General features: G+C 42.6%; 1 protein-coding gene across 1 annotated transcript in view; it reads right to left on the bottom strand.

The window, feature by feature from the left end:
* Positions 1–26,394, bottom strand: part of DGKB (diacylglycerol kinase beta) — a 903,118-nt gene that overhangs the window by 437,702 nt on the left and 439,022 nt on the right. The window contains exon 19 of the mRNA XM_063924421.1: positions 11,498–11,562. Coding sequence (XP_063780491.1) covers positions 11,498–11,562 — 65 coding nt within the window. The remainder of the gene's footprint in view (positions 1–11,497; positions 11,563–26,394) is intronic.

Below are 26,394 nucleotides of genomic sequence, written 5' to 3'. Positions count from 1 at the left end.
TTCCAGCACGGATGGTGGATATTTTATCTGCAAAGAAGTTTGCAGACTCGTTGCATCTTGCCTGGGAGAGGGTTTCATCAGTCTGCAGGCATACTGGCTTGCAAAGCATCTCCACTGTGCGAAAAAGTTGAGCTGGCCTATTGTTTGCTGCCGTGATCTCATTTGACAGGAACTGTGATTTCTTACGGGTGATTGTCGATTGATATTCTTCATTATACTTTATTAGTTTTATTCTGTCATCCACTATGTTAGCTTTCCTCCATCGTTTTTCAAGTCTACGCCCCCTTTTCTTGAGCTTACTAACACTGTTGTTGAACTAGGGAGCTCGACGTTGTGGATTTCGAGGTCTCATTCGCACAGGGCCATAATAATATCAATTGAAGCCATAACATCCCTATTATAATAACGGACTAGGGAACAGGGATCTTCACAGGCACCCAGTATAGCAGAGAGATCCAGATTTGCTGCAAGAGCCTGGGGAGTCATACCTCTCCTTGGATGATACCTGGTCAACTCCATGGTCAGAGATCTTATTTGAGGGGTTGCAACTGAGAACCAAAGGGAGTGGTGGTCTGACGACTTATATTTAGGTCAGTGACTTCTAATACAATCTGAAAGACAAGATCAAGAGTGTGACCACTTTTATGTGCGGCAGAAGGAATGACCTGCGTGAAGCCCAGACCATTCATTGTGCACAGGAGGTCTTGGCCAAGGCATGAGAGCTCATCATCCACCAATGCATTGAAATCCCAGAGGATGAGCCATCTTTGATGTTCCAGAACCAGGCCAGCAACAGTGTCTGCAATTTCTTGTAGAAATATCTTGCCATCTCCAGGGGGCCGGTAAATGAGAAGTACTCTGAAACCTAATCCTGTCAAACTCTGAGCAGCAATGCACTCGAATGAGTGAGTAATTTCAATGGGGTGGACCCTAAGTTTAAGTTCTTTTTTGAGGCAGATAGCCACCCCGCCACCCCTGCGGTCCAGTCTTGGGTTGTGGATGACAGAGTAATTTGTTGGGACCACAGCCTCCAATATAGGTGGTGCATTTTCATCTAGCCAGGTCTCTGTAATACAGGCTATATCTGCAGATTCAATAAGGTCAGCAATTGGTGCAGTCTTGTTTCTTATAGATCTGGCATTACAAAGGACTGACCTGATTGGGCATACCAGAGTGCCTTCAGTTTTCTTTATGTTAAGTGCAGGAGGTCTGGGTATGGGCGTCACAAAGCGAGAGTTGACAGTTCTGTTCTTCCAAGCACAGGGCCGTCTTTTGGGTATCACTTCTATTTGATTGCTCTTTGAAGCTTGGGGTGAGCAGATGGGCATAGGACTTAGGTGGTTACCAGGGAAAATACATTTCCAGCCTTCTCGCTTCCCAGGAATGAGCCTGTGGGTTTTTTTTAAATGCCAAGGGATTGGAGAATAGAAGCCTGCGATGGTGTAATAGGAACTGCGGAACGTGGTGGGCAGAGTGAAAGAATGAAGCTGGAGGAATACGTATACATTGCGTCATCAATGACAGATTACTATACTTATGAGCTGCATATGATGATGAGAGAGGGAGAGAAAGCAGTGGGTTGTTGTTTTTTGGTGTGGTTTTTATTCCCCAATTCGGTATGTGATCCAAAAATTATAACGGGTTTATGAACAGAGTTATTGCTATACCATATTGCTGCTCTTTAATACGATGGGTATATTTGACACAAGTGATAAATAAAATAACTTTGCTTTTTCTGTTGCTGATTTAGGCAATTATTCCAGGACAGAGCAGGCTTGTGGAAAGGTGTTAGAATCCAATTCCTATTGTGTAGGTGTGAAAAGTCTCAATGCGAGAGGCCCTTGAAGTAGATTTCTTGTGTGAGCAGTGATAACATGTGTCCTGGGAAATGGATCCTACAATTTGAAGTGAACAGTGACCCTGCAGAAATTCAGAGCTTGAATATACTGATATTAGTTGATTAATGCAAGAAGTCACAGTTATTTGTTGCTCAGGGAACAGAGGTGGATGATGTTTAAGTGAGGGGATGGGTGGAGCCAAAGATAGGTTTTAGTCCACAGTACCTTGTCTGGGATGTCCAATGCAGAGCACAGTAGATGCCAAACTAAAGGACTTCTCAGTGGAGGGATGCAGAGGATTCAATCCAGTGTGTATCTCAGCGCAGGAATGCAATCCGTTGGTTTTGATGAGATGTCCGTGTAGAGTAGTACAAGTTAAAGGTAAGTTCTTGGATATTTATGATGATTCATAGGTCAGTTGAGGTGAATTTAAGCTGTTTTATGGAGATGATCAGGAGCATGCAAAAGGTGAGGCAGCCATTTTGGGTGCCAGCAGCAATGTCAAGGCAGTTGTTATACCAGTATCAAACCAATCATACAGACAGGGGTGGCCACTGGCCAGAGATGCATTCAGCTCTGTATATAGGCAAATACACCCAATACAGGAGCAATTACCACTGACACCCACTCAACTCTGCACCAGCTTCATATTGTGCATTTAAAACTTTAACATTTAGGATATGTTCCTTTAACAGTGGTTTCAATAAAAGTTTAAATAAACTTAAAAAAATAAAATTGTTTATTATGTTTCCTAGATGTTTTGATACAAGTAATTAAATACAGCAGGTCAATTTCGATCTCCTCTTCAGAAAATGAAGTATTGAAAGAAAAATTAATCTTGCCTGGTTTTGCAAACAGTATAAGCTTATCTGAAAAAAATATCTCTAATTCTATCATATAACAGATTATTAAACTTTGTAATGCTACTAAACAGCCTTTGAAGAACAAGTTATGTTTTAATAATGTTTTTCATTCTTGATAATTGACAGATTTTTATTTTCTGACTGTATAAATGTTTTTCATGCAATATTATGTAAAAATATAATTTACCAACATTTTCCAAAAATAATTTAGATTTATAACTAAATTAATTAGACAAACAAAAATATATTTTTTTACTACAATGAACTACATATCAATCATGTCCAGTCTCAATATATTAGTAATAAAAATATACATTAGTAAAAATAAACAATCTTGTTGAATTATTTTATACAGTCTCACAGAAGTTTAACAGATCAGATTACTTGTTTCCTCTTTTGTTCTCATGTAAATAAAATATAATTGTTTTGATGCCATTTACTATATATTCAAGCATTCAAAGTTGCTTCCATATTACTCCCTGGTGCTTATACAATTTCAATACATCACAAAAAAAAAGAAAGAAATACACAGCCATGTTATAGAGATTATAGACTGATTATTTATCCTCTAATTAGAGTAAAATGGGAAATAATTGTAAATAAAATGATGGAGATATATTAAAAATTAACAAGGTATAAACATCATTTTAATGTGACTGGAAAATAAAATATACAATTTTTTTGTTTGTACGACACATAGCATTTTAATTGTCTTTGCTTTGCATTTTATGTGAATAATTATATTATTCATTGAGTGCATAAATGGCAAATTTTAAAAGTGAACATTAAATGATTATGAAATTGTGTTTTCTAATCGATCATTTACAAGATTAATGAATTTTTATTAAAAAGTGGGTCATTTTTATACTAGTTTTGATTCCTTCCTGAGTTAATTTTTTTTTAAATCGCAAGAAAAATATACAACACCTAATGATTTGAAAGGAATGTTTTGGATAATGCATTTTAAATAGTAAATACACAGTTGAAATATATTTACTAAATTTCACTTACAAGTTATTTTCCTAATTTAAACACGTCTTTCTTCTCATACACTAGCAAATTGAGGGATAGTATGATTCTAAAAAAACAAACATGTATATCTATAATGGAAAAAAAGTTTCCATTTTAATTGTAGTCTAAAAATACTAATAAAATATGACTATGTATATAATACACATGGTAATATTTTATTGGCATTTTTAGACTAGCTAATTTTATGAGAAAAAAATGGTGTTAAAAATGTTTACGCTAAAATGTATCATGTTTTAACAAATTTTAAAAACCGTTCTTTGAGGTCTTAAATAATTTAAATTGTTAGGTAAATAAAAAAGGTTATCCTAAGTAACATACTTTCCCTTTAAAGTAGATATTCTTTATTCAAATGTTGTATATTTCCCAAAAAAAGAAACATACAGTATGTTGTGTACTTCCGTAATGTAGCTAAATTACTTTCAAACCGATTAGACTGACATGTTGGGGCAGAATTTCTGCCGAGTGATGAACGTGATGCGCCAATGGAATGATGTAGGAACACTCGTAACAGCGGCACATTAGGACTATAACATTACGATAGGGCAACATCGCTTACATTACCTCGCAACCCCACAGGGGTGCTCATTACAATGAGCTGCACACAACCTACAACTGCACATGGCTAGAAAGATACTTTATACCACTGAATAATATAAATATAATATTATAAAAGTTACGTTTTATCCTTATAATTACATTTCACAACATTCTATCTTCATCAATAAGTTAATTTATAAAAAGTGTGCCCCAGAGAGACACCAAAACAGTCCTCTTTTGCCTCTATGCAAAAAAACCTCACCAATGAATAATAGTCTGAGAATTGTCTATATATCTATATATATCAGATTTGTCTTTCTATTCTGAGCAATATCTAGTCTTCGCATTCCATCATTTTAACCTCCATTCTTTTGTATTTATTTGTTCTTTATTAATATAGTAAAATGTTGTTATTATGGACTGAACAGATTGAAGTATCGCTTGACTCTGCCCAGTAAGACAGCGGTAAGGGGCTCATTTATTACTTTTTGGGGACCGTAGCCTATAGGCTACAGTGACTAATTGCATCTTTCTATAGCATTAGCTATCGGGGCCAAGTTCCAGAATTCCACATGGTAAATTTGGTAATAAAGCAACACCCAGAAACCTATAGGGGCTGCTTTTGTGATCAAAAATGGGGGACTGATATCTCCAATCTCTGAGATCTACATTTAAGGGATACTTAATATTTTTGGGTATCCCATTTTCAGGGGATATCACACAAATATTGATACATAGGTCCCTAAATGTTGTAAAGGTAGCAGTTAGGTGAAAAAAGGACCTATGTGTGACACTAAAATTCTATGTGATAAGCTAGAAATGGAAGGTATAGCCTGCGCCTGAGATGGACTATTAGCCCACAATTACTGTACAACATGTGTGGAAAAATAACTAAGGCATTGAGCAGCCCAAATGCACTAACATGATGATTAAGTATAAAGCCTTTACTGTATTATATACAAAAAAAACTCACAAATAGGAGCAAATAACAAAAGGTGTGTGATGCGGTTCATTAGTTAAAGTTGTTAAAATGAAGTATTGTCACCAAACAATGAAATTGCATTTGTGGTCAGTGTCCTTAGACAGTGTCATCCTGCTTAATTAAGAGATAGTCTCTGAGAAGAAAAAGTATATTAGAGTCTAATAAATGTTAAAAATACCCATTTCTTACAGTAGTGGTCCCGATGGCATTCAGCCCAATGATATTCACCTAGTAATCTTTAGGGTAGCCCTATGTGTACAGATGGATCCAGACCTGCTACATGTACCTGGGAAACTGGGACTCCGCACTGGCTATACTCCCCCAGATATATGTTACCAGTGGTACGCCTTGGTCTAGACATCCCCCAGTACATAGAGCCCTTCGGGAACAATCTCTCATCTGGGGAGGAGGTGTAACCTGATTGGGCTCACAAAGGACCTGCTGCTAGGCACCTCCTCTACTAAAGAGTCTTACTGTACCTGGTTTCCCTTCATTAGCTGTTCTCGTGGGCGCCCATCTTCCTGGTGGTTCTTCCAGGTCTCCTAACGGTGGTCACGTGACAGTAATTCCCAAAGACTGGTGGCTGGAGTCCCAGGTGTGTGCTCTGGCTTTGGAGATATGTAGCCACCAGTAGATTGTTTAAATGTATGGTGTATGAGGTGGTAGTGCTCCTACTGTACCTGTATCAGCCCGTTGGGCCCTTCCTCGGAGAGTCTGTCAGTCATCTTGAATTTGGGCATTAAATGCCCTATAGTTGTGACATCACTGTGGGAGTGTCTTCCTCACTAGTAGTGTGTTGCTATGGTAACTGTGCTCACCAGATTCTAGTGAGAGTGTCCTCTCTATAATATGTTGCTAGGCAACGCAATATTGCCAAAACTTCCTACTTATGTATGAATAACCAAGATAGATTGTTTTAAAAGGTCAATAGGCTATAGGGGAAAGATATATTCTATATAGAATCAAGTTGTGTCATAGTGTATCTTTGGCATTTTTAGCAGATTTTGACGATTTTTAGCAGACTATTTTGGTTTAAATAAATATAAACAGAAACTAGCCCATAATGACTGCATTTATTTTATCTACATTCAAACCAGAGGGTCTCACTGTCTTTAAAGTAAAAATCCATTCTAATTCCTCTTTATTTATTTTCTTGCAGAAATCTCCTCCTGTACAATTCTTGGAGACTAAATTAATACCCATACATTTTTACCCTGTCAGGTCTTGCTTGTGCTGTTCTTTAAAGTGCTTTGATAGATTATTCCACAATAGAAAAAAAAAACCTTTGTTGAGTGTACAGTATTCCCTGTAAGTGTAGATTGTACCATATCTTTCTTTTTCAAGTGATTATGTGTTAGTTGTTTTTCTAGTATCTGGTGCCTTCATATAGACAACTTTGGGTTTCTCTGGGAGCATATCAGCTAATATTTCATGCTCTAGAAGGACGTTCCAGAGTTGATTTAAGATTTTCTCTAAACGGCTACTGTCTTTCTGTACTGTGTACTGAAAATCGTCTGAAATTATTATTATTTTATTATTATTATCCTTTATTTATATGGTGCCACAAGGGTTCCGCAGCGCCCAATTACAGAGTACATAAACACATAATCAAGCAGGAAAACAGCAACTTACAGTTGACAATATAGGACAAGTACAGGGTAAATAAACATAGCTACATCAGTGGATGACACTGGAATAAGTATCAGGTGGCAGAAGACTGCTGGATTTGGTGCAGTTGAATATTATTAAAGTAAGAGAAGGATAAGCACATGAGGGAAGAGATCCCTGCTCGTGAGAGCTTACATTCTAAAGGGGAGGGTAGACAGACAGGGGTGAGACAGATGGGGTACGTAGAGAGCGTGGGACAGAGGTTTAGGATGAGATTTGGCTGGGTTTGGTGAAGAAGTGGGTCTTGAGAGCCCGTTTGAAGTTTTGTAGAGAGGTGGAGAGTCTGAGGGGGAGAGGTAGGGAATTCCAGAGAAGTGGTGCAGCACGTGAAAAATCTTGGAGGTAGGAGTGGGAGGAAGTAATCCGTAGGCAGGAGAGTCGACGTGCATTAGCAGAGCGAAGAGGACGGGTGGGAGTGTAAAGGGAGATAAGGTCAGAGATGTAGATGGGAGAGGAGTGGGTGAGGGCTTTGTAAGCAAGTGTAAGAAGCTTGAAATGGATTCTGAAAGGGAAGGGGAGCCAGTGAAGGTCTAGTAAGAGAGGAGAGGTGGACGTAGTGCGTTTGGTGAGGAAGATGAGCCGGGCAGCAGCATTGAGTATAGATTGGAGTGGAGAGAGGTATTTGTCAGGAATGCCAGTTAGGAGGAGATTACAGTAGTCCAGTCTGGAGATGACCAGTGAGTGGATAAGTCTTAGTAGCATCCTGGGTCAGAAAAGGTCTGATCCTGGAAATATTTTTTAGATGAAAACGGCAGGTTTGTGAGAGGTGCTGAATGTGTGGTTTGAAGGAGAGGGAGGAGTCAAGGATTACTCCAAGACAGCGCACTTGGGGGCTAGAGGAGATAGTAGTGCCATCAATAGATAATGAGATTGTAGGAGGTGAGGTTATGCGGGAGGGAGGGAAGATGATCAGCTCGGTCTTAGACATGTTAAGTTTAAGAAAGCACTGGGACATCCAGGAAGAGGTAGCAGAGAGACAGTTGGAGATACGAGTGAGGAGAGCAGGGGAGAGGTCTGGAGAGGAAAGATAGATTTGAGTGTCATCAGCATAGAGATGATATTGGAAACCAAAAGAACTAATTAGCTTACCTAGTGAGGACGTGTAGAGAGAGAAGAGTAGAGGACCAAGGACAGAACCTTGGGGTACCCCTACAGTTAGTGGAAGTGAGGGGGAGGCAGAGTCATAAGAGGAGACAGAGAATGAACGGTCAGAAAGGTAGGAGGACAGCCAAGAAAGGGCAGTGTCACGCAGACCAATGGAGTGAAGGATTTGCAGTAGGAGAGGATGGTCCACAGTGTCAAAAGCAGCAGAGAGATCCAGTAGAATAAGTAGAGAGTAGTGTCCCTTAGATTTAGCAGCATGGAGGTCATTGCATACTTTTACACAGGAAAATGGAAAGTGATAGGCGCAAAAACACATATAAGAGAGTCCTTACATCTGATATAGATGAATGTGAGAAAGTCCCCTTGTAATCCCTTTGTAGAGTGTTTGTAGGTGTCCTCTGTGACGTCCTCCAAAAAGTAGTCTCTTATGGGGACTCTTAAGTGGGCGCGTCTTCGGAGTTGTCATAGATTTTAATACACGGATAGACCTACTTTTGATCACATAGATTTTTGTAGATGCCCTTGAGTCCTTTGTGATAACCGTCCCAGGCCTGTAGAAAGTGTGGACACAGATTCTAGGGTTGTTGTAAGGAAGCTTGTGAATAGGCCACCCATTGAGTAGTTCAATATTATGCAACAACCGTATATAGTCAGATCCTTCTTGGGATTCGCTGTTCAAAAATATGGTCAAAAAATCCTGTCAGCTATATGATTGTGTCACCTCATGGCTTACTTCATCCTCCTGCATCACATCCTGGATGTGATGCAGGAGGATGAAGTAAGCCATGCCATGAGGTGACACAATCATATAGCTGACAGGATTTTTTGACCATATTTTTGAACAGCGAATCCCAAGAAGGATCTGACTATATACGGTTGTTGCATAATATTGCGAGGGTGAATAGTGGTTGGTGGAGCAACAGAGTCAAGAGCAGAAGTAAGGGATGCATTGTATGTGGAAGTGGCTTGTTCAGGGCATGAGAGAGAGAGAATAGGAGAGAGAAGTGAGTCAAACAAGGAGGAAAGGAATGTGGTGTCAATAGCTTCAATGTTACGCTTAGTGATGGTAGCCTTAGGAGGTAGAGATGGGGAAGTCGAGAGAGATAGGTTAAAGGAGAGCAAGTGGTGGTCAGAGAGGGGAAATGGGGAGTTGGAAAAATCAGAAATATCACAGCGGTGAGTGAAGACCAGATCCAGTGAGCTCCCATTCACATGGGAAGGTGAGGAGGTCCACTGGGAGAGACCAAGTAAAGAGGTGAGGTTAAGGAGTTTAGAGGCAGGGGATTGTGTGGGGATGTCAATAGGGATGTTGAAATCACCTAGGATAATGGAGGGAATGTCAGAAGAGAGGAAGTGAGGAAGCCAGGAAGCAAAGTTGTCGATGAATTTGGAAGCAGTGCCAGGGGGGCGGTAAATGACAGCTACTCTAAGATGTACTGGTTGGAAGAGGCGTATAGTATGGACCTCAAATGTAGAGAATGTAAGGGATGGTTCTGGTGGTATGAGTTGGTAGGAGTAACTAGAAGGTAAAAGGACCCCAACACCACCCCCATGGCGACCCCCAGGTCGGGGTGTGTGTGTGAATGTGAGGCCCCCAGCAGAGAGAGCAGCAGGAGAAGTAGTGTCAGAGTGCGTAGGGAGTTGGAAATGAAAAGGTCATGAGTGGGGACAAGTTTGTTACAAACAGATCTGGCATTCCAGAGGGCACAGGATAGGGGGTATGAGTTTGTGGGAGAGATGTGAATGAGATTATCAGGGTTGCTGTAGCGATGAGGTGAGATTAACTTTGAGGGCAGGGATGATGAGAGAGTGGTAATGGTGCGGGTGCCTGAGCTAGGAGGGGAAGGTGGGCAGGGAGGGAGGTCAGTGTGATGTGGATGGGGGTGTGGGGAGGTGACAGGGAAGGGAGAGAGGGAGCAGGGCTGAGTTGTGGGGTAGCAGGACCATGGGGCAGAGGTGAATGAAAGTGGGGTAACAGGAAAGGAGGGGGAAGGAAACAGAGGGATGGAGGGGAGACAGAGGAGGGGAGGGAGTAGGAGGTGTAGGAGACTAGGGGGGAAGGATAAAGATACATTATTAGGTAGACACTGAGTGATGTGGGGAGTATAAGAAAGCCTTGACATAGTGTTAAGTAGGTAAATAGGTTGAGGGAAAGTGGAAGTAGGAGAGGAGAGTGTAAGGGAATCCGAGCAGAAGAATTGCAGAAATGCAGGTGAGAAAAGCAGTGTAGGCTTAATGGGTGTAGATTTCGTATGAAATGAGTCAAAAGCGTAGATAAAGTGGTTGCAGAAATGTATCTGGAGTGTTAGAAATGAAAGGATTGTGAGAGGTTTAAGAAGCGATGGTAATTATGTTAGATGTCTTAAGTGTTTGCAGATAAAATTGCATTGGTGCAGCTGTGCTTAAAAAACAAAATTACAATAATACAGATACAAGCATTTGTAGGTGAAATGGATGTTTTTTGAATTGTCCAAGTAAGGTAGTTCCGTGCTATTTAATCAGATGGAACAATCAGGAGGTGAGTAATCTGAGAAGTGACTCACATTTGTTATTAGTTCTTCAGTTTTCTTTGTTTTGTTAGATTAGAAATCAGCATCAACTTTTTCTTCCTCATAAGCTTTATCAAGGAATTGTTGTCTGAGTAGTACTCCTTGTGTCTCTAAGTCCTCTACTTTGGGACAATTCCATCTAATTCATTTAAATTGGCCCAAGGGTATGTTTCATAACCAATTAGGTGGTGTCCACCAGTAGATAAAATATAACAATTGACATCTATACTTTTATGGTATGTCTTGGTGCATAGATGTTGGTCATCTGTAAAAATGGTAACATCTAGGACATTTACCATATTTCTGCTGTATTCGGTGGTGAAAACTAAATTGTTTTCATTGTGATTAATGTATCACAAAAATTGCTGGAGTCTATAGACGTCTCCATGCCATATAAAAATGATGTCGTCTATGTAACTTCGGCAGAGGACTAGGTTTGCTCCACTATGTGGACTTATGGCAGACAGGAGAGGGTCAGAGCAGAAACAAGTGGGTAACATGCATTATGAGGCACATCTTGGAGGACCCACCGAAAGTCAGACTGTGTTGGTTAAATGTTTATAGGCAACGGTATAGTGATAGAAGGATGTCAGGAGGACCGGGGTTCATATTTGCCACATTAGTAGGCTCATTAGTTTTACACAACACCAAATACTATCTGAGGCAACTATGGGGGTAAATGTACTGTAGGGAAATAAACTCTTTAGACAAATCCATTTCAGTTCTATGGGGTCACTAGAAGTTGCACTATTTTAGAGTAGATAGGATAATTCAGTCACACAGATGTTTGCAAACACAAATAGTAAACAAAATAAAAAAGAACATTTAGTAACTTAAGAAGTAAACATTTAGAAACCACAAATAACAAGAAATTTCTTGTGTAAAAATAGTCAGCTGGAATCTAGTAGTTTACATTTCTCTTACCGACTGTTGAACTTTTCAGGGTGTTTCTCCCGCATCATATGAAATCGGTGAGCAATGGACGCATCCTACGGGAAAAAAAAGCACTCATCATTTCAGAAACAATGACTTCCACAGATTTTCCACATAGTTGGAGATCCTTCGGCTGAGATGTGTTCCCTTTACCAAATGGAGACTGCAAAGTACACTGATATTAAGCTATGGCTCATTGTTTCTTATGGTAAAATTATCTACTGCTTTTATCTCCTGTTTTAATGGCACGTAGTGTTGTATAAATGTATCACTACATGTAGGATGACAAATGGATGCACTCAGAACTGTTCACAGGTAAGTGAAAAACTGCATGTTATAGATGATAAGATAATAACATACATTATTTACAAAAATATACCTATGTACTAACAAATATTGCCCAACATTTAGGTCAATAAAGAAAATATGTATCTCCTATGCTCCAATCCAAGTGCTGCTCAATTCTTACATGGTGATCACCCACCGCGGCAAAACATGTAAACCCAATAATAGGTCAAGCGCTCCCTGGTCAGGGCTAAATAATGAAGGAGAAAGTCATTGAAAGACAGCTTTTATAAAGCCCCCCCCTCTTGGCAGCAGTGATGATATATACACAATACAGTAATACCGCTTTCAGATCGCAAATGCCGGATCCCACCCGGTAAGAGAAACGTGTCCTTACCGGGTGGGGTCCGGCATTTTCTCTGCTTTGGTGGCTTTCCGACCCGGTAATATACAGGGTCGGTTGCCATAGCAGCAGGAAGGGGGGGGGGCGCGCAGCAGCAGCAGGGGTGGGGGTGGAGGCGGTGCTGGGAGATAATCTCTTCACCTGCGCCGCCTCTCCCTATGCTGTGAATGGGAGCCGTGTCGCATCGAAACGGCTCCCATTCACACTACGCCTGACCCGGTATTCAACCCGGTAATAACCCTTCTTTTTTACCGGGTTGAATTACCGGGTCAGGCGACCCGCTAATTCGGCCAAAGTGCTTTCACATCGCACACTGACCCGTGTCAACATGGCAATATGCCGTGTTGATACCGGGTTATTTGTGCGATGTGAAAGGGGTATAAGAGGCATTTCCATTTGTTCGAAGTACTGAAAATTTAGGAACGGAAACACCCAGGAGATTACCTTAAAGAAACTTCATCAGATCGAACCTTGAAGAAACTTCATCAGATCGAACCTTGAAGAAACTTCATCAGATCGTTTACATTGACTTTCATCTTCATTATTTAGCCCTAACCAGGGGTCACTTGTTCTGTTATTAAGTTTATATAACTTTTGTTTTCATATATTTAAATGTATCCTATGGCACTGAAAGAAAGCTGCGTTTCCACAGAAATGTTATACACACATTTTCACAACAAAAATACTCATTTTCAACATCAGTTCATAGAGCAATGATGGGCAATATAAAGCCCTTTGTGTGCATTGTGAGCTGGGCACCCACGTGCAGCAGGTCCAGCCACCATGAATGCCCCCACACACCGGATCCTGCCCCTGCCAGATGCCATGCAAGCTCCTGTATGGTTCCATCTGGCTGAATATATCATAAGAAAGATGGGCCACTGTATGAGCATAGAGAGGAGGCGCATTGCATAGGCAGGCACAGTGGTGGTGCCGTATCTATAATGGGTGCATGGTGTGGAGTGGGGGGGGGGGGGCACACCCACCCTTCACCCATTTCTTCAAAACTTACCCTTCTGGAGTCCTGTGTCACAAATCAAAGGGCAAATGGCGCAGCGGGCATTAATCTATCATTCCGTGTATGTGCAGTAGAAGAATCTCAGCGAAAATGGCCACCATGCCTTTTCACTGGAGACCTGCACATGAGCAGTATACACTGGCACAGCGACAAAGGACTGGCACAGCGCCAAAGTTTTCTCACAAATGTGATGCCTGGATGCCAGTTATAGAGGAGGTGGCCTGTGGGAGACTGCACACTGGCCCCCTCCTATGTTAATAAGCCCTTGCACAGTGGATAGTCTTGTGGGCAGGGTGTGCAGTGCGGGCCCCCCCGGAACAATGGGTCCAGGAGCACTGCACGTCTTGTATACAAGATAGATATTGCCTTGTGCTGCAGGTGCTTCTCTGAGCCTTTACCTGCGATCACCAGAGCCTTCACCTGTGTCCTCCCAGCTTCATCCTTGTTTGTTGTCAGATTTATGACGGCTTTTAACACTCGTACAACATGCCTGTTGATGTGTTATTACAGACAGATGACATGTCTTTCATTACCAGGATTATGGCTAATGTGAGGCCCTTTTGGACATTAGAGGGCTGTCCATGTGGCCCTGTAGTGCTGTTTATAACTGACCTAGAAGCCTCTAGTTATAGGGAAAGACAAATCAAGCACAGCAGCAGGGCACTGCTAATCGTGGGTCTGCTGCGACTCTATGTGAATCCCTTCCCTGGTGTACAGCCATGAGTATGAATGTCCAAGGACTGTGACACCCAATAGAATCTATATTACCACCTGGTGCGTCTTAAGACACCATCATCCTTCGCGCCATCTAAATTTTCACCAGCCCCATGGCAGGTAATGATTTTCAGTCTGTGTCTTTGAAAGTGACTGAGCGACTGTGTACACAAACACTTCAGTGAGGCATCCATGACACTCCTATAGCAGGCATGAGGTGGGCCCAGAAACACCCAGAATTTTTCCAAGACATTTCTGATACCATGCTTTATAATTGCAACATCACCTTTGTACATACACTGGGTAACGTATGCCCCGTAGGAGTCTTTTTGGAGTTTTGCGCACTTGCAGTAACAATAAACTAAAGACTTTTAATTGTCACCAAATATTAATTGAGGTACATCCTATGTTCTATTGTTATATGAATTATACTTTCCTTACAGAGACATACAGTATATCCACTGGCATACAGTATTTATAATTGGTGCAGTGCACATGCTGCACCCATTTCTACAATACTCACCTCTCTGGAGTCCAGAGTCTGCTATGGCAGCAGCAGCCATTTTTACTGGAGTTTTGTGCATGTGCAGTAGAGGAATCACCAGAATAATGGCTGCCATGCCATTTTCTCGAAGTCCTGAGCATGCACAATAGACTCTAATTCCGCTCTAGCGCCTACTAGTGCCTGGTACTGTCATTCAGAGTGACACTGACTATGCTGCCCGGCTGCCAGTATTAGAGAAAGGAGGGGGCCCAGTTGAAGACTGCACATGGGCCACCTCCTCTCTTAATACGCCCCTGCATATACCGTATTATGGGCCTCATTCAGACCCGATCGCTTCGACGGCAGCGATCGCAGCCTGAAGCCCTTTGTGTAGTATGCTTGCGCAGTGGCCGCACTGCACGTGTGCACACAGTGAGATGCGATCGCCTAAGCCTGATTGACAGGCAGAGGCGGTCGCGGAGTGGGAGGGGGCATGCCAGCGGCGTTTCAGTGCCGTTGGGGGGGGCACAGTCCGGACAAGACAGGCGTGTCCAGATCGTTGCTAGGCTGCGTAGGCAAGGAGCTACTTGCCGGGTGCGACAGCATTGCAGCATTGCACAGTGTAGGCAAGGAGCTACTTGCCGGGTGCAAAAGCATCGCCGCTGTGCGATGCTTTCGCCCCTCTGCGGGGGTGGGGTGGTTAGGGCTTGACATGTGGGGCAGACTAGCCCTATGCTGGGCGTCCCCCCGCATGTCAATGATTCTGATCGTAGATGTGCTAATTCTACGATCAGCTCTGAATCGGGCCCTCTCTACTAGAGATCGATCTGTTCGTACCCTCGTATTTTGTTTTTGTTTTTCGAGTTTTGGAAAAAACGCCCTCAACTTTTTTGGCTCGTATTCTGATCTGAAATCACGAGGAAGCAACTTACAAGCAATCCAAACCCAAGATTCAGATCTTAATTCCGAGTTCCCACACGAAGGAAGCCCCAAATCAGTACTCTGTTCGGCTCTGATCCCCTAACTACATGTGCACAGGGCCGGCGACAGGGGGGGTCAAAGGGGACACCTGTACTGGGCCCCAAGGATTAGAGGGGCCCAAGGATATGCCAGTTAGTGCCCGGCAGATATGTGAGCAGTCTTGTCTAAATAGGGCAGTGAGCTATAGGCAGTGTGGGCACAGGAGCCTCTCACACTCAATGACGCGAGTGTGCAACCGCTCTTATGGGTCCAGCTCTGTTGCAGGCAGTAATTGGACATTGCAGCAGCCCTGCTGGGCAGGATTCCGTTCCCTGTGCCGACCTCTTCTGGTGGGATGTAGGGCCGTATGGTACCTGTTTGGGTCTGGATACTGGGGAGAGCAGAGCAGGTGAGTCTCTCCCCGGGGTAAGAGTGTATTGGTGAGGGGATACAGAGCTTTGGGATGGGCTGGAGGAGCCGGGAATGCAGCATAGAGTCATTGGGGAGAGACAGACTGTGGGGTGTGAGGGAGGAAGCAGAGAGGAAGACACAGACTGTGGTGTGTGTGGGGGAGGAAGGAGAGATATACATATTTATATACTGTATGTGTATAGATAAATATATATATTTATTCATAAACATTTTCTTATATAGCGCAGCAAATTCCGTTGCACTTTAATATATAAATATAATCTGAGGGGGGTCCAGAAATATCAATGCACAGGGCCCCAAGATTTCTATTGCCGGCCCTGCATGTGCATATCAGTACTGTGCAATACTTTGATTCAAACACACTGCACTAAGCCATCTAACTGTGACGGGACAACTAGCAACGTCCACTAGAGCAGTGAAACACTTTTACTCAAGACAAATAGCTTGAAAATATTCATCCAAAAGCTCCAGCTCCAATTGAAACTAAAAAATCCATATCGCTATTCCCCACGCAGTAATATCTTCCCAGACAAAGGAAGGGTTTCATTCATGCATTATTTGTTATTAATACACTGTCTCCGAAACAGGAAGCATTTTGCGCTGGAGATTTGTGAGCAAATGACATAGATTACTAAGGACAGCTACAACGTGCAAATGGCTTATTCACTGTGCTGTAGGAACAACAATATTATTTTAGTATTAATCTTAACCTGTGTGATGCCACATCTCAACAAATCACTGGATTAAAGTGGAATTAAACCTTAACCCATTCAAATATTTCCATTTTCTAGAGAAAGGTGAAATGTCTAGTATTAATTGTGAATGTGATAAATGTACTGTATACTCTGCAAATCTTCTAGAGGTTGCTCAGTGCATATTGGGGGTTATTCCAAATTGTTCGCTCGTTATTTTTTTGTCGCAACGGAGCGATTAGTCGCTAATGCGCATGCGCAATGTCTGCAGTGCGACTGCGCCAAGTAAATTTGCTATGCAGTTAGGTATTTTACTCACGGCATTACGAGGTTTTTTCTTCGTTCTGGTGATCGTAATGTGATTGACAGGAAGTGGGTGTTTCTGGGCGGAAACTGGCTGTTTTATGGGTGTGTGAGAAAAAACGCTACTGTTTCTGGGAAAAACGCGGGAGTGGCTGGAGAAACGGAGGAGTGTCTGGGCGAACGCTGGGTGTGTTTGTGACGTCAAACCAGGAACGAAACTGACTGAACTGATCGCAGATGCCGAGTAAGTCTGGAGCTACTCAGAAACTGCTAAGAAGTGTCTATTCGCAATTCTGCTAATCTTTCGTTCGCAATTTTGATAAGCTAAGATTCACTCCCAGTAGGCGGCGGCTTAGCGTGTGCAAAGCTGCTAAAAGCAGCTTGCGAGCGAACAACTCGGAATGACCCCCATTGTGATAGTCATATGAAAGTCTATCCACACTCCGAGTCACACAGTTGTTTTGGTTTCCAACAGACTATATTATAAAACCCTTTAATAAAATAATCAGTTTACTTTTGTTATTCTAGTGTCTTTTTATTTTACAAATAACAGTTTATTAACCTCTTTGTTGGGTAGAATCAAATAAGTGGGTCAAGGGATTTGACCCGCCCTGTGGATCCCATGGACTTCGAAGAAAAAGAGTTAACAAGGGAAAGTTTTACCATAACTCTTATTTTCTTCTTCAGAGTCCATGGTCTCCATAGGGTTAATCCTTAACCTTGGGAAGTCCCAAAGCAGATGATATAGGGAGGGAATGCTCCTAAGCTGAAAGGAGGACATTGCGGCCAACGGATGCATCCTGAGAGGCAAACGTATCAAAGGCACAGAACCTAAGAAACGTGTGGGTAGAAGACCATGTAGCGGCCTTGCAAAGTTGTTCAGCAGACCCTTCACGACGGGATGCCCACGAAGGACCCACAGAGCGAGTAGAGTGAGCAAAGACTGTACTTGGAACTGGAAGAATAGCCCGCGTGTGAGCCTGTGAGATGGTCATGCGGAGCCAACATGCCAACGTTTGTTTATTGGCTGGCCAGCCCCGCTTGTGGAATCCATAGAGAATGAATAATGAATCTGTTTTCCTAATGGAACTCCGGAGAGGTGAGAATTGAAGAAATGGGTGTAGCATGTGCGGTATGGGCCTTCCTGGACCCGAGGGGTCCGCATAGATCCTTAGAGCATGCACCACGTTCAATGAAGCTTCCTCTTGTGAAAGGCTAGATTCTTGGAAGGCCGGTACCACATTGCAATTCTACAATTATAGAGAGAAAACAAACCATCCACACCAGGCGCACTGTGCTGAAGCAGCAGTTTAAATCACAGGGAATGGGCAAGACGAAGGACAGAGAGAGGCACCTGCTAAAGAATGCTTGCCAACTCTCCTAAAATGTCTGGGAGTGTCCAGAAGTTCAGAGGGCTCTCCCAGACTCCCAAAAGAGTGGTCCAGACTCCCTGGGGGGTTTAATGAAGTAATTTGCTTTGTAATACATAATCAAGGCACTGACACACTCAATAAAATGCAGCCAATTGCGGCTTTGAACAGCAGCAGTCATGATAATGCAATTGCACTACGCACCTCTGGACTTTGGCCATGATTGTCCTCTCTGACACTCTCTAGGGGGAAAACCCGGCAAAGTCAGCCATTATGTAATATAATCTTACAGGTACTGTATAAAACTGAGGATTCGCAACCAATGTCCCAAACAAGCCGGCCAAAGTTCTGTCACTTCCTGAAATGTCACATTTCAAAAGCACAAATGGAAAATGAAAGAGTTGGAGCCGAAGGCGCTATACAACGTAATTTGTAAATGAAATACACTATTCAACTACATATATATATATATATATATATATATATATATATATAGAGAGAGAGAGAGAGAGAGAGAGAGAAAAAGGATATTCGGCACTCCACTGCGATGGAGATGAACAGCCTGCCGGGTGCCCTCCAGACACAAAGTAGTATACAAATAGGCAAATAGGCGGCACTCCCGGGCTTCTCAGAAATAACACTCGAGATCACTCAAGGTTAGTTGCTTTACGTTTCGGTCTATTAAACCGTCATCAGAAGATAGATTATCTTCTGATGACGGTTTAATAAACCGAAACGTAAAGCAACTAACCTTGAGTGATCTCGAGTGTTATTTCTGAGAAGCCCGGGAGTGCCGCCTATTTGCCTATTTATATATATATATATATATATATATATATATATATATATATATATAAAAACATATATATATATATATATATATATATAAACATATATATATATAAACATATATATATGTGTGTATATATATACACTGTATATACAACACATTCCTTTTCAGAGTTTCTGGATGGTCCTTTCTGTTTTGCTTAGTTTGTCTCTGCTTCTCACGGACTTCTTATCCTCATGGTGAATTTAGAGGAAACCAAAAACGTAAAAATGTTTCACTATGTAGTACATTAGTTAAGTTTTAATATAGTAGCACTCAGTGATAAAATATGCTGTAGGGAGGTGACTAGAGATAAGTGTACCCCACTGACACTGTAAGTGTTGAACTCTGCACATAAAAGTATCTTTATGGATTTCCACTAGTGTCCTTCACCCTTCAGCGGCATTCAGTGAATAAGCAATGGACGTAACCCACTCACTCTTATGCAGGATATATCAAGTATTTAAAGAATACTTGCTTACAATTGAAAACCAGAATCAGGGAGATTACAGTAGGATGTGCCATGCGAAGCACACCGCGCTGTCGAGGGGGCATGTCATACTCTGGCCAAAGGGCGTGGCTAGTTCCACAAATGAGCGTGTCCATGCTTAAATGCTTGCTGTTGTGAGATATTTCTATATAACGTTAGTAACAATATATTTTGGGAAGTTTTGCAAGTATTGATACTAGAGATGAGCGGGTTCGGTTCTCAGGGAACCGAACCCTTCCCTCCCCCCTGAACTTCACGCTCTGAGCCGGTATCCGAGGCCGGCTCGGGGCTTCCCGCCAGACTTGGAAACCAGAACGTAGAAAAACATCATCATCCCACAGTCGGATTCTTGAGGGTTTTGGAGTCCATATAAGCAGCCGATCGTCGCCGCCATTTTCACTCCGGACTTAGAGAGTGAGGCAGACAGACCTCTGTCTCTCTGTGGGTGGTGGCGTCGGGTGGGGTCAGTGTGTGCTCTGCAGGGGTGCTGCTGCAGTCACTGTGGTGTACCTGTGTTGTGTTAGGGGTTCTGTCCTGGCCTTCACTGGTGTTTCAAGTGCTGTTATGGGTGCTACAGCTGTACATGGGTGTCGCTTTCCTGGCTGTCACTGCGCTGTACAGGGTGCAGGGGCACTGTCCTCCTGTATGCTGTAAAATATAGGGGTGCTGATGATAAAATAACATTACACTGGCCCTGTATGCTGTAAAAATTCAGGGGTGCAGTTGTTAAAAATTAAAAGCCACACTGCTCCTGTATGCTGTAAAATATAGGGGTGCTGCTGTTAACATAACATTACACTGGCCCTGTATGCTGTAAAAATTCAGGGGTTCAGTTGTTAAATTAAAAGCACACTGGTCATGCATGCTGTAAAAATATAGGGGTGCTGCTGTTAAAATAACATTACACTGGCCCTGTATGCTGTAGAAGTTCAGGGGTGCTGTTTTTAAAAATTAAAAGCACACTGGTCCTGTATGCTGTAAAAAATAAAGGGGTGCTGTTAAAATAACATTACACTGGCCCTGTGTGCTGTACAAATTCAGGGGTGCAGTAAAATCAATGTACACTGGCCCTGTCTTGTATGCTGTAAAAATTGAGGGGTGCAGTGAAAATAAATGCACACTGGCCCTGTACTGTATGTGGTAAAAATTCAGGGGTGCAGTGAAAATAAATGTACACTGGCCATGTCTTGTATGCTGTAATAATTCTAGGGTGCAGTGAAAATCAATGTACACTGGCCCTGTCTTGTATGCTGTAAAAATTCAGGGGTGCAGTGAAAATAAATGTACACTGACCCAGTATGCTGTAAAAATTCAGGGCTGCTGTTTTTAAAATAAAAGTGCACTGGTCCTGTATGCTGTAAAAATACAGGGGTGCAGTGAAAATAAATATACATTGGCCTTGTCTTGTATGCTGTAAAATTACAGGGGTGTTGTGAAAATACAGGGGTGCTGGCGCTGTCTGCGGTTGCAATGTCTAAGCCGGACCGTCACAACACTGTATGGGAAGAGGAGGCTCCTACCAATATTTGCACGCTCCCTGCAAGTGCTGGGAGGAGCACCGCCAGTCCAGTTGCTGATATTGAGATTGAGGCTGTCACTGTAGAATTACACCAGGATGAGGAGGATATGGGTGTATCTGGCGCTGTGGAGGAAGTTGACGATGAGGATTCTGATGGTGATGTGGTTTGTTTGAATAAGGCACCAGTGGAGACAGTTGTTGCCCATGGGATGAAAAAGCCCATTGTCATGTCTAGGCAAAATACCAAAAAAGCCACATCTTTGGTGTGGAATTATTTATCCACAAATCCGGACAACAGGTGTCAAGCCATCTGTTGCCTTTGTCAATCAATAATAAGTAGGGGTAAGGATGTTAACCACCTAGGAACATTCTCCCTTATACGTCACCTGCAGCGCATTCATCATAAGTCATTGTCAAGTTCAGAAACTTTGGGTAATAGCGTAAGCAGTCCACTGACACCTAAATGATGTGGTTTGTTTGTTTGAATAGTATTTCTCTGTGAGGATGAGGATGTAAACACTGAAGTGGGGAGGGGGGGATCTGAGGATGAGGACGACATCTTGCCACTGTAGAGCCAGTTTGTGCATGGAGAGATTAATTGCTTATTTTTTTGTGGGGGCCCAAACAAACCAATCATTTCAGCCACAGTCATGTGGCAGACCCTGTCGCTGAAATGATTGGTTTGTTAAAGTGTGCATGTCCTGTTTATACAACATAAGGGTGGGTGGGAGGGCCCAAGGACAATTCCATCTTGCATGTCTTTTCTTTGCCACATCATTTCATGGATGCTCCCCTATAATGACTGGAAATGAGTGGAATGAATGTTATTGAGGTTAATAATACCGTAGGTGCAAAATTACCCCCAAATTCTGTGATTTTAGCGGTTTTTATGCTTTTTTTCAAAAATCATCCAGATCCAAAACCGAAACCCGAAAGGGTGGTTTTGGCAAAACCAATCCAGATCCAAAACACTAGCAGGCATCCAGATCCAAAACCAAAACACAAAACCCGAAAAATGTACGCCGCACATCTCTAATTTATACTAACATTGCTGTCTGTAATACAGTGTTTCTTGTTTGCAATATGTATTCGCTGTGATATTTATTTTCTTCTCTTCTCACTCAGCACAATATACATGGTAAATGTGATGCCTATGTAATAAATTCTAAATGCAATATGACCTTGTGTGAATTCATCCCTGAGTATATAAGTAAGTTATGATTTTTGTGTATTAGATGTTATTTTATTGTGAATATTGGTCTGTATCCTGTAGGCACTACCTATATTTATTGGATGTGCTGTTTTCTATAACATTACAGCATTAACCAAATCATTCCAGACACCAACTCCTCTAATTAAACAAATGTGTAACTAAAGAAAGATTCTTACCCTAACAGCAGAAGCATAGGCTGTGGGTCAGTGCACCATAAGAACTGAAGACCCTGTGTCTGATCATGTGCTGCTGTCTCTCTCCTGTCAGTGTCAGGGGTTCCCACAAGGGGGGGGATAATGAGAATCGCCAGCAGTGACTCCTGAGCAGCTACAGCAAATCACTGTTCTTGCAAAGAAACTCCTTAGTGTCACCCCTGGCAGAATCTGAAGAATCTGGGAGAACTGACCTACAAAGCAGGACAGCAGGAGATTTATGGCTGTAAGGGAAGCCTCCCGCAGGATACGGGAGGGTAGGCATCTATGATATAAGGGTGTGTCCTACTGATTTATTATCCGTGAGCGGGGTATGCCTATCGTTATCTGAGTTCTCCCTATGTATAATGAAACCTTTATATAATTGATCTATTAGGGTATTTTCTTTACATATTACATTGTAGAGCGCCTTTGGCTTAGTCACTTTCACCTTCATTTTCCAAATATGAACATAACTTTGAGGGGAAGTACAGTCACTTAAGAGTTTTAAAGGGTTGATTGGGTGCTATGGGCAATTTCCTGTATTCTTTAAGTCTCGAGAAGACCCGTTCTTCCTATACCGTATCCACATAACTATGCACCCACTACTCACTTGGCCTCCTTCCATTGCTCTGTACCGCCCATCCTGTACATATATCTTTCTCCTTCCTGTCTCGGTCTCATAGGGCTGTTTCCCTGAGCGACTGTTCCTCGTTCTTGTTTAAAAACCAGTTAAAGCTCAGCTGACACTTTTTGTCGATGCACAATTCTCACATTTATGACTAGTACAGTAAAAGACGGAGCCGTGCCCTTAGAATGGGACAGCTGGCGTGACATGCCGCCTTTCAAAACATAATGAAGCCCCACAGCTGCCGGCTCAATCAGCTGGATTTTACATCGACACTGAATACGCGTTACCTACTAACTATCTTCTTCACAAATTCCATTATAATGAATTCTAGCAGCCTGAGAGTGAAGAAATGGATCATTCAGAGAACAGCATCAACAATTTAAAAATAAAGAATTGCAAACATCTGGAGAATGTTTTTTTTTGTTTTTTTTTTAAAGATTGTATATTCAACATGAATACATATTTTAGAAAATATGCTGAAATAATATATAATTAAATGTACAGTTTTCTCCCCAATAACAGTTATGAAAAACAGAGAGAAGACAAATGAGGGCAGAAAGGGTCATTTTCAAACGCAGAAGAATGGCAATTTGCAGAGCAAGTACTGCGTCTCCTCAGGCACCTGTGTCTGTTCCCTGGCACCTGCATGCTTGTGTGCGCCTACCAGTTCATGCGTCAGGATGGCGCTGGCTGTTCCTCTCAGAATCACGGCATGGTCCGCTGAATACCGACTGGCCACAGTATCATTGCAATGTTTTCAGCAAATCATAACAATGACATTTTGGTTAGCCGGATGAGATACTGTAGTCTAAGATGTCACATCTGCAGGTTGCATGGTTAGGGTCTAATTCCGACGCATCCCTTTTCCCAAATAGCGAGTTTTAGCACATGAAGCAAATATACATCTTTAGCGTAGCTTGATCCAAGGGCCTAATTCGGGCCTGACCGCTGTTGTGTAAATTCACAAGGTGGACGATCATCGATCAACTGTGCATGCGTACAGACCAAACAGCTAAAGAATCCAGCGATTTTCTTGATCACTAGGCGTATGCAAGTTGATAAACAGGAAGCGGATGTTTGGGGGTGGTAACTGGGCATTTTCTGGGAGTGTCAGGAAAAACGCAGGCGTTCCCAAGCGTTTTCTGGGAGGGTGCGTGACGCCAGCTCCAGCCGTTCAGCCTGTTTCTATCGCACTGTAGGAGTAAGTCCTGCGCTACGCACAGACTGGAAAAAACATTCGATAGTGAGTTGTAAACGGATTTGCAGCTGACCGGCGTTTGCAGAGCTTTTCACAAGGCATACGCAGACTTGCACGGGGCATATTTTCACTCTGCCTGGGCGATGACTATCCGATCGCAAACCTCTGCAAATTTGCAAATCTGAATTAGGCCCCAAGTCAGACGGGTCTATGCCGGATCGCGCTTGCCTTGTAATGGGTATTTCAGGGTGCAAAATGAGTGGCATCCATTGGCGTATCTATAATGGGTGAAGGATGTGCGGTGCACATTGGCCCCTGGGTCCACGGGGGCCCACACCGCATACCCTTCCGCCAATTTTTAAATACTTAACCTTCTGGAATCCCGTGTTGGCAGCAAATCACAGGGAAAACGGAGCGGTGGCCATTTTCCCAGCATTTCATGCATGCACAGTAGGAAAATCATTGGGAAAATGGCAGCTGTGCCATTTTCCCAGATACCTGCGCATGGTCACTAGACTCTGGGAGAACACTAGGGTCTCCTAGTGACCCTAGTGCTCAGAGTCTACTACTCTGACGTAGAATGCACACAGTCCCCCTCCTCTCGTAACACGCTGTTGTTGGCAATAATGAGATCGTACAGAACTGTTCTGGCTTATGGATGTGTCGGGAGAATATTGTAGCTACGTATTGTCGTACGTACAGGGAAGGGAAGCCGTTTCTGAGGGATCTCTTGCTCCTAGCAGGGGGCAGGTGCACGTACTGACACCATTGGTGACAGGAGTGACTGTGGACGGAAATACACTGTGGGCAGAGCTTCCCGTGTGAAGCCATACGGATCGATTGTATATCATCTATATCATCTGTAATACAGAAATTATCAGAGAAATGATAACGAGAGTTGCTTTGAGGTACAGTGTGTGCCATCTTTGGGCGTCTAGGAAAATTCCCTGCCCTACCGACATCATACCCTCCAACATGACCCATTCCATTAGGTACAAAATGCTCTGTTCCTGGACTTTCTTCCAGTTTTGGCTCCAGAGATGAGGCTGCAGCACAGTCCAAAATTCAAATAGGGGAGCCACACCAATTGCTGCCCCAAACACTGCCAAACATCACTGGCCAGGACTCACTGACAGTTGGTTTGGCTCCCCTGTTTGAATTTTGGACTGTGCTGCAACCCCGCCTCTGTAACTGCCACTGGCAAGAAAAACCAGGAATAGAGCATTTTGTACCTAGTGGAATGGGTCATGTTGGAGGGTATGCTACATGTGTGCTACCGTACCATTTATGCGCAAATGTCACTCTATGTATGTCAACAAGATGCTTCCAAAATGGTGTGGGCATGACCCCTTCAACAATGGCTTGAATTAATAGGGCTGATCTTCCTAAAGGGGTGTGTGACCCTGCTCACCGTATATATGTGGCCATGCCCCGTTTGTATCAGTGTCCAACATTTCTACTGGCGGCTCTGAGTTCCAGAAAGTACGTGCAACAGGCAAATGGTGGGTAAATGCTTATTCCGGTCACCCCATCCCATTTGGGCCAAATGGAAATGGTCCTGGTAAGACAATCTGTTCAGCAAGGTGTAATTCAGAGTTAATATTAAAACCAATCAATAGATACAAGTCATCAGTCTATCCAGAATATGAAATAAGTCCAATAATTAAATATGTCTGAGGCTTAGCAGCAGATGGGAAAATAGACAGCGTAGACGGGCCGGTAGGCTCCTATCTTCTGTCGTATTCTATGTTTCTATGCTGACCTTTCCGACAACGCACAAATGTATTTTGCTTTATGTTGCAAAAATAGCAATGACTACAGACTAATGCATAAGTGTATAATTTGGCTACAGCCATTAAATCTAGTTTAGTAGGCAATTTGTTTCTCCTGACTGTATGAGAATCACTTTTTTGCAGCAGTCGTATGATATTTAAATGTTAAATGAAAGAAATTCTACTTTTTATCGATTTCAGGAGAAAAAAAACATGATACCGCGGGCACAAGGAAAAGATATTACCGAGTGATAGACATCTAAATACCTTATTTCCCTCTCTGGCGGTGTAATTGGCAAGTAAGTGATAGCTCAGCCACAATGTTTTTGAGTTTTCTTTATCTACTACAAATGACTTACAGTAAAAGTATTCTTGATACAACAT

This window comes from Pseudophryne corroboree, chromosome 5 (genome assembly GCF_028390025.1).
Source record: "Pseudophryne corroboree isolate aPseCor3 chromosome 5, aPseCor3.hap2, whole genome shotgun sequence".
Classification (NCBI taxonomy): Eukaryota; Metazoa; Chordata; class Amphibia; order Anura; family Myobatrachidae; genus Pseudophryne; species Pseudophryne corroboree.
This window is presented reverse-complemented; position numbering and strand designations above follow the sequence as displayed.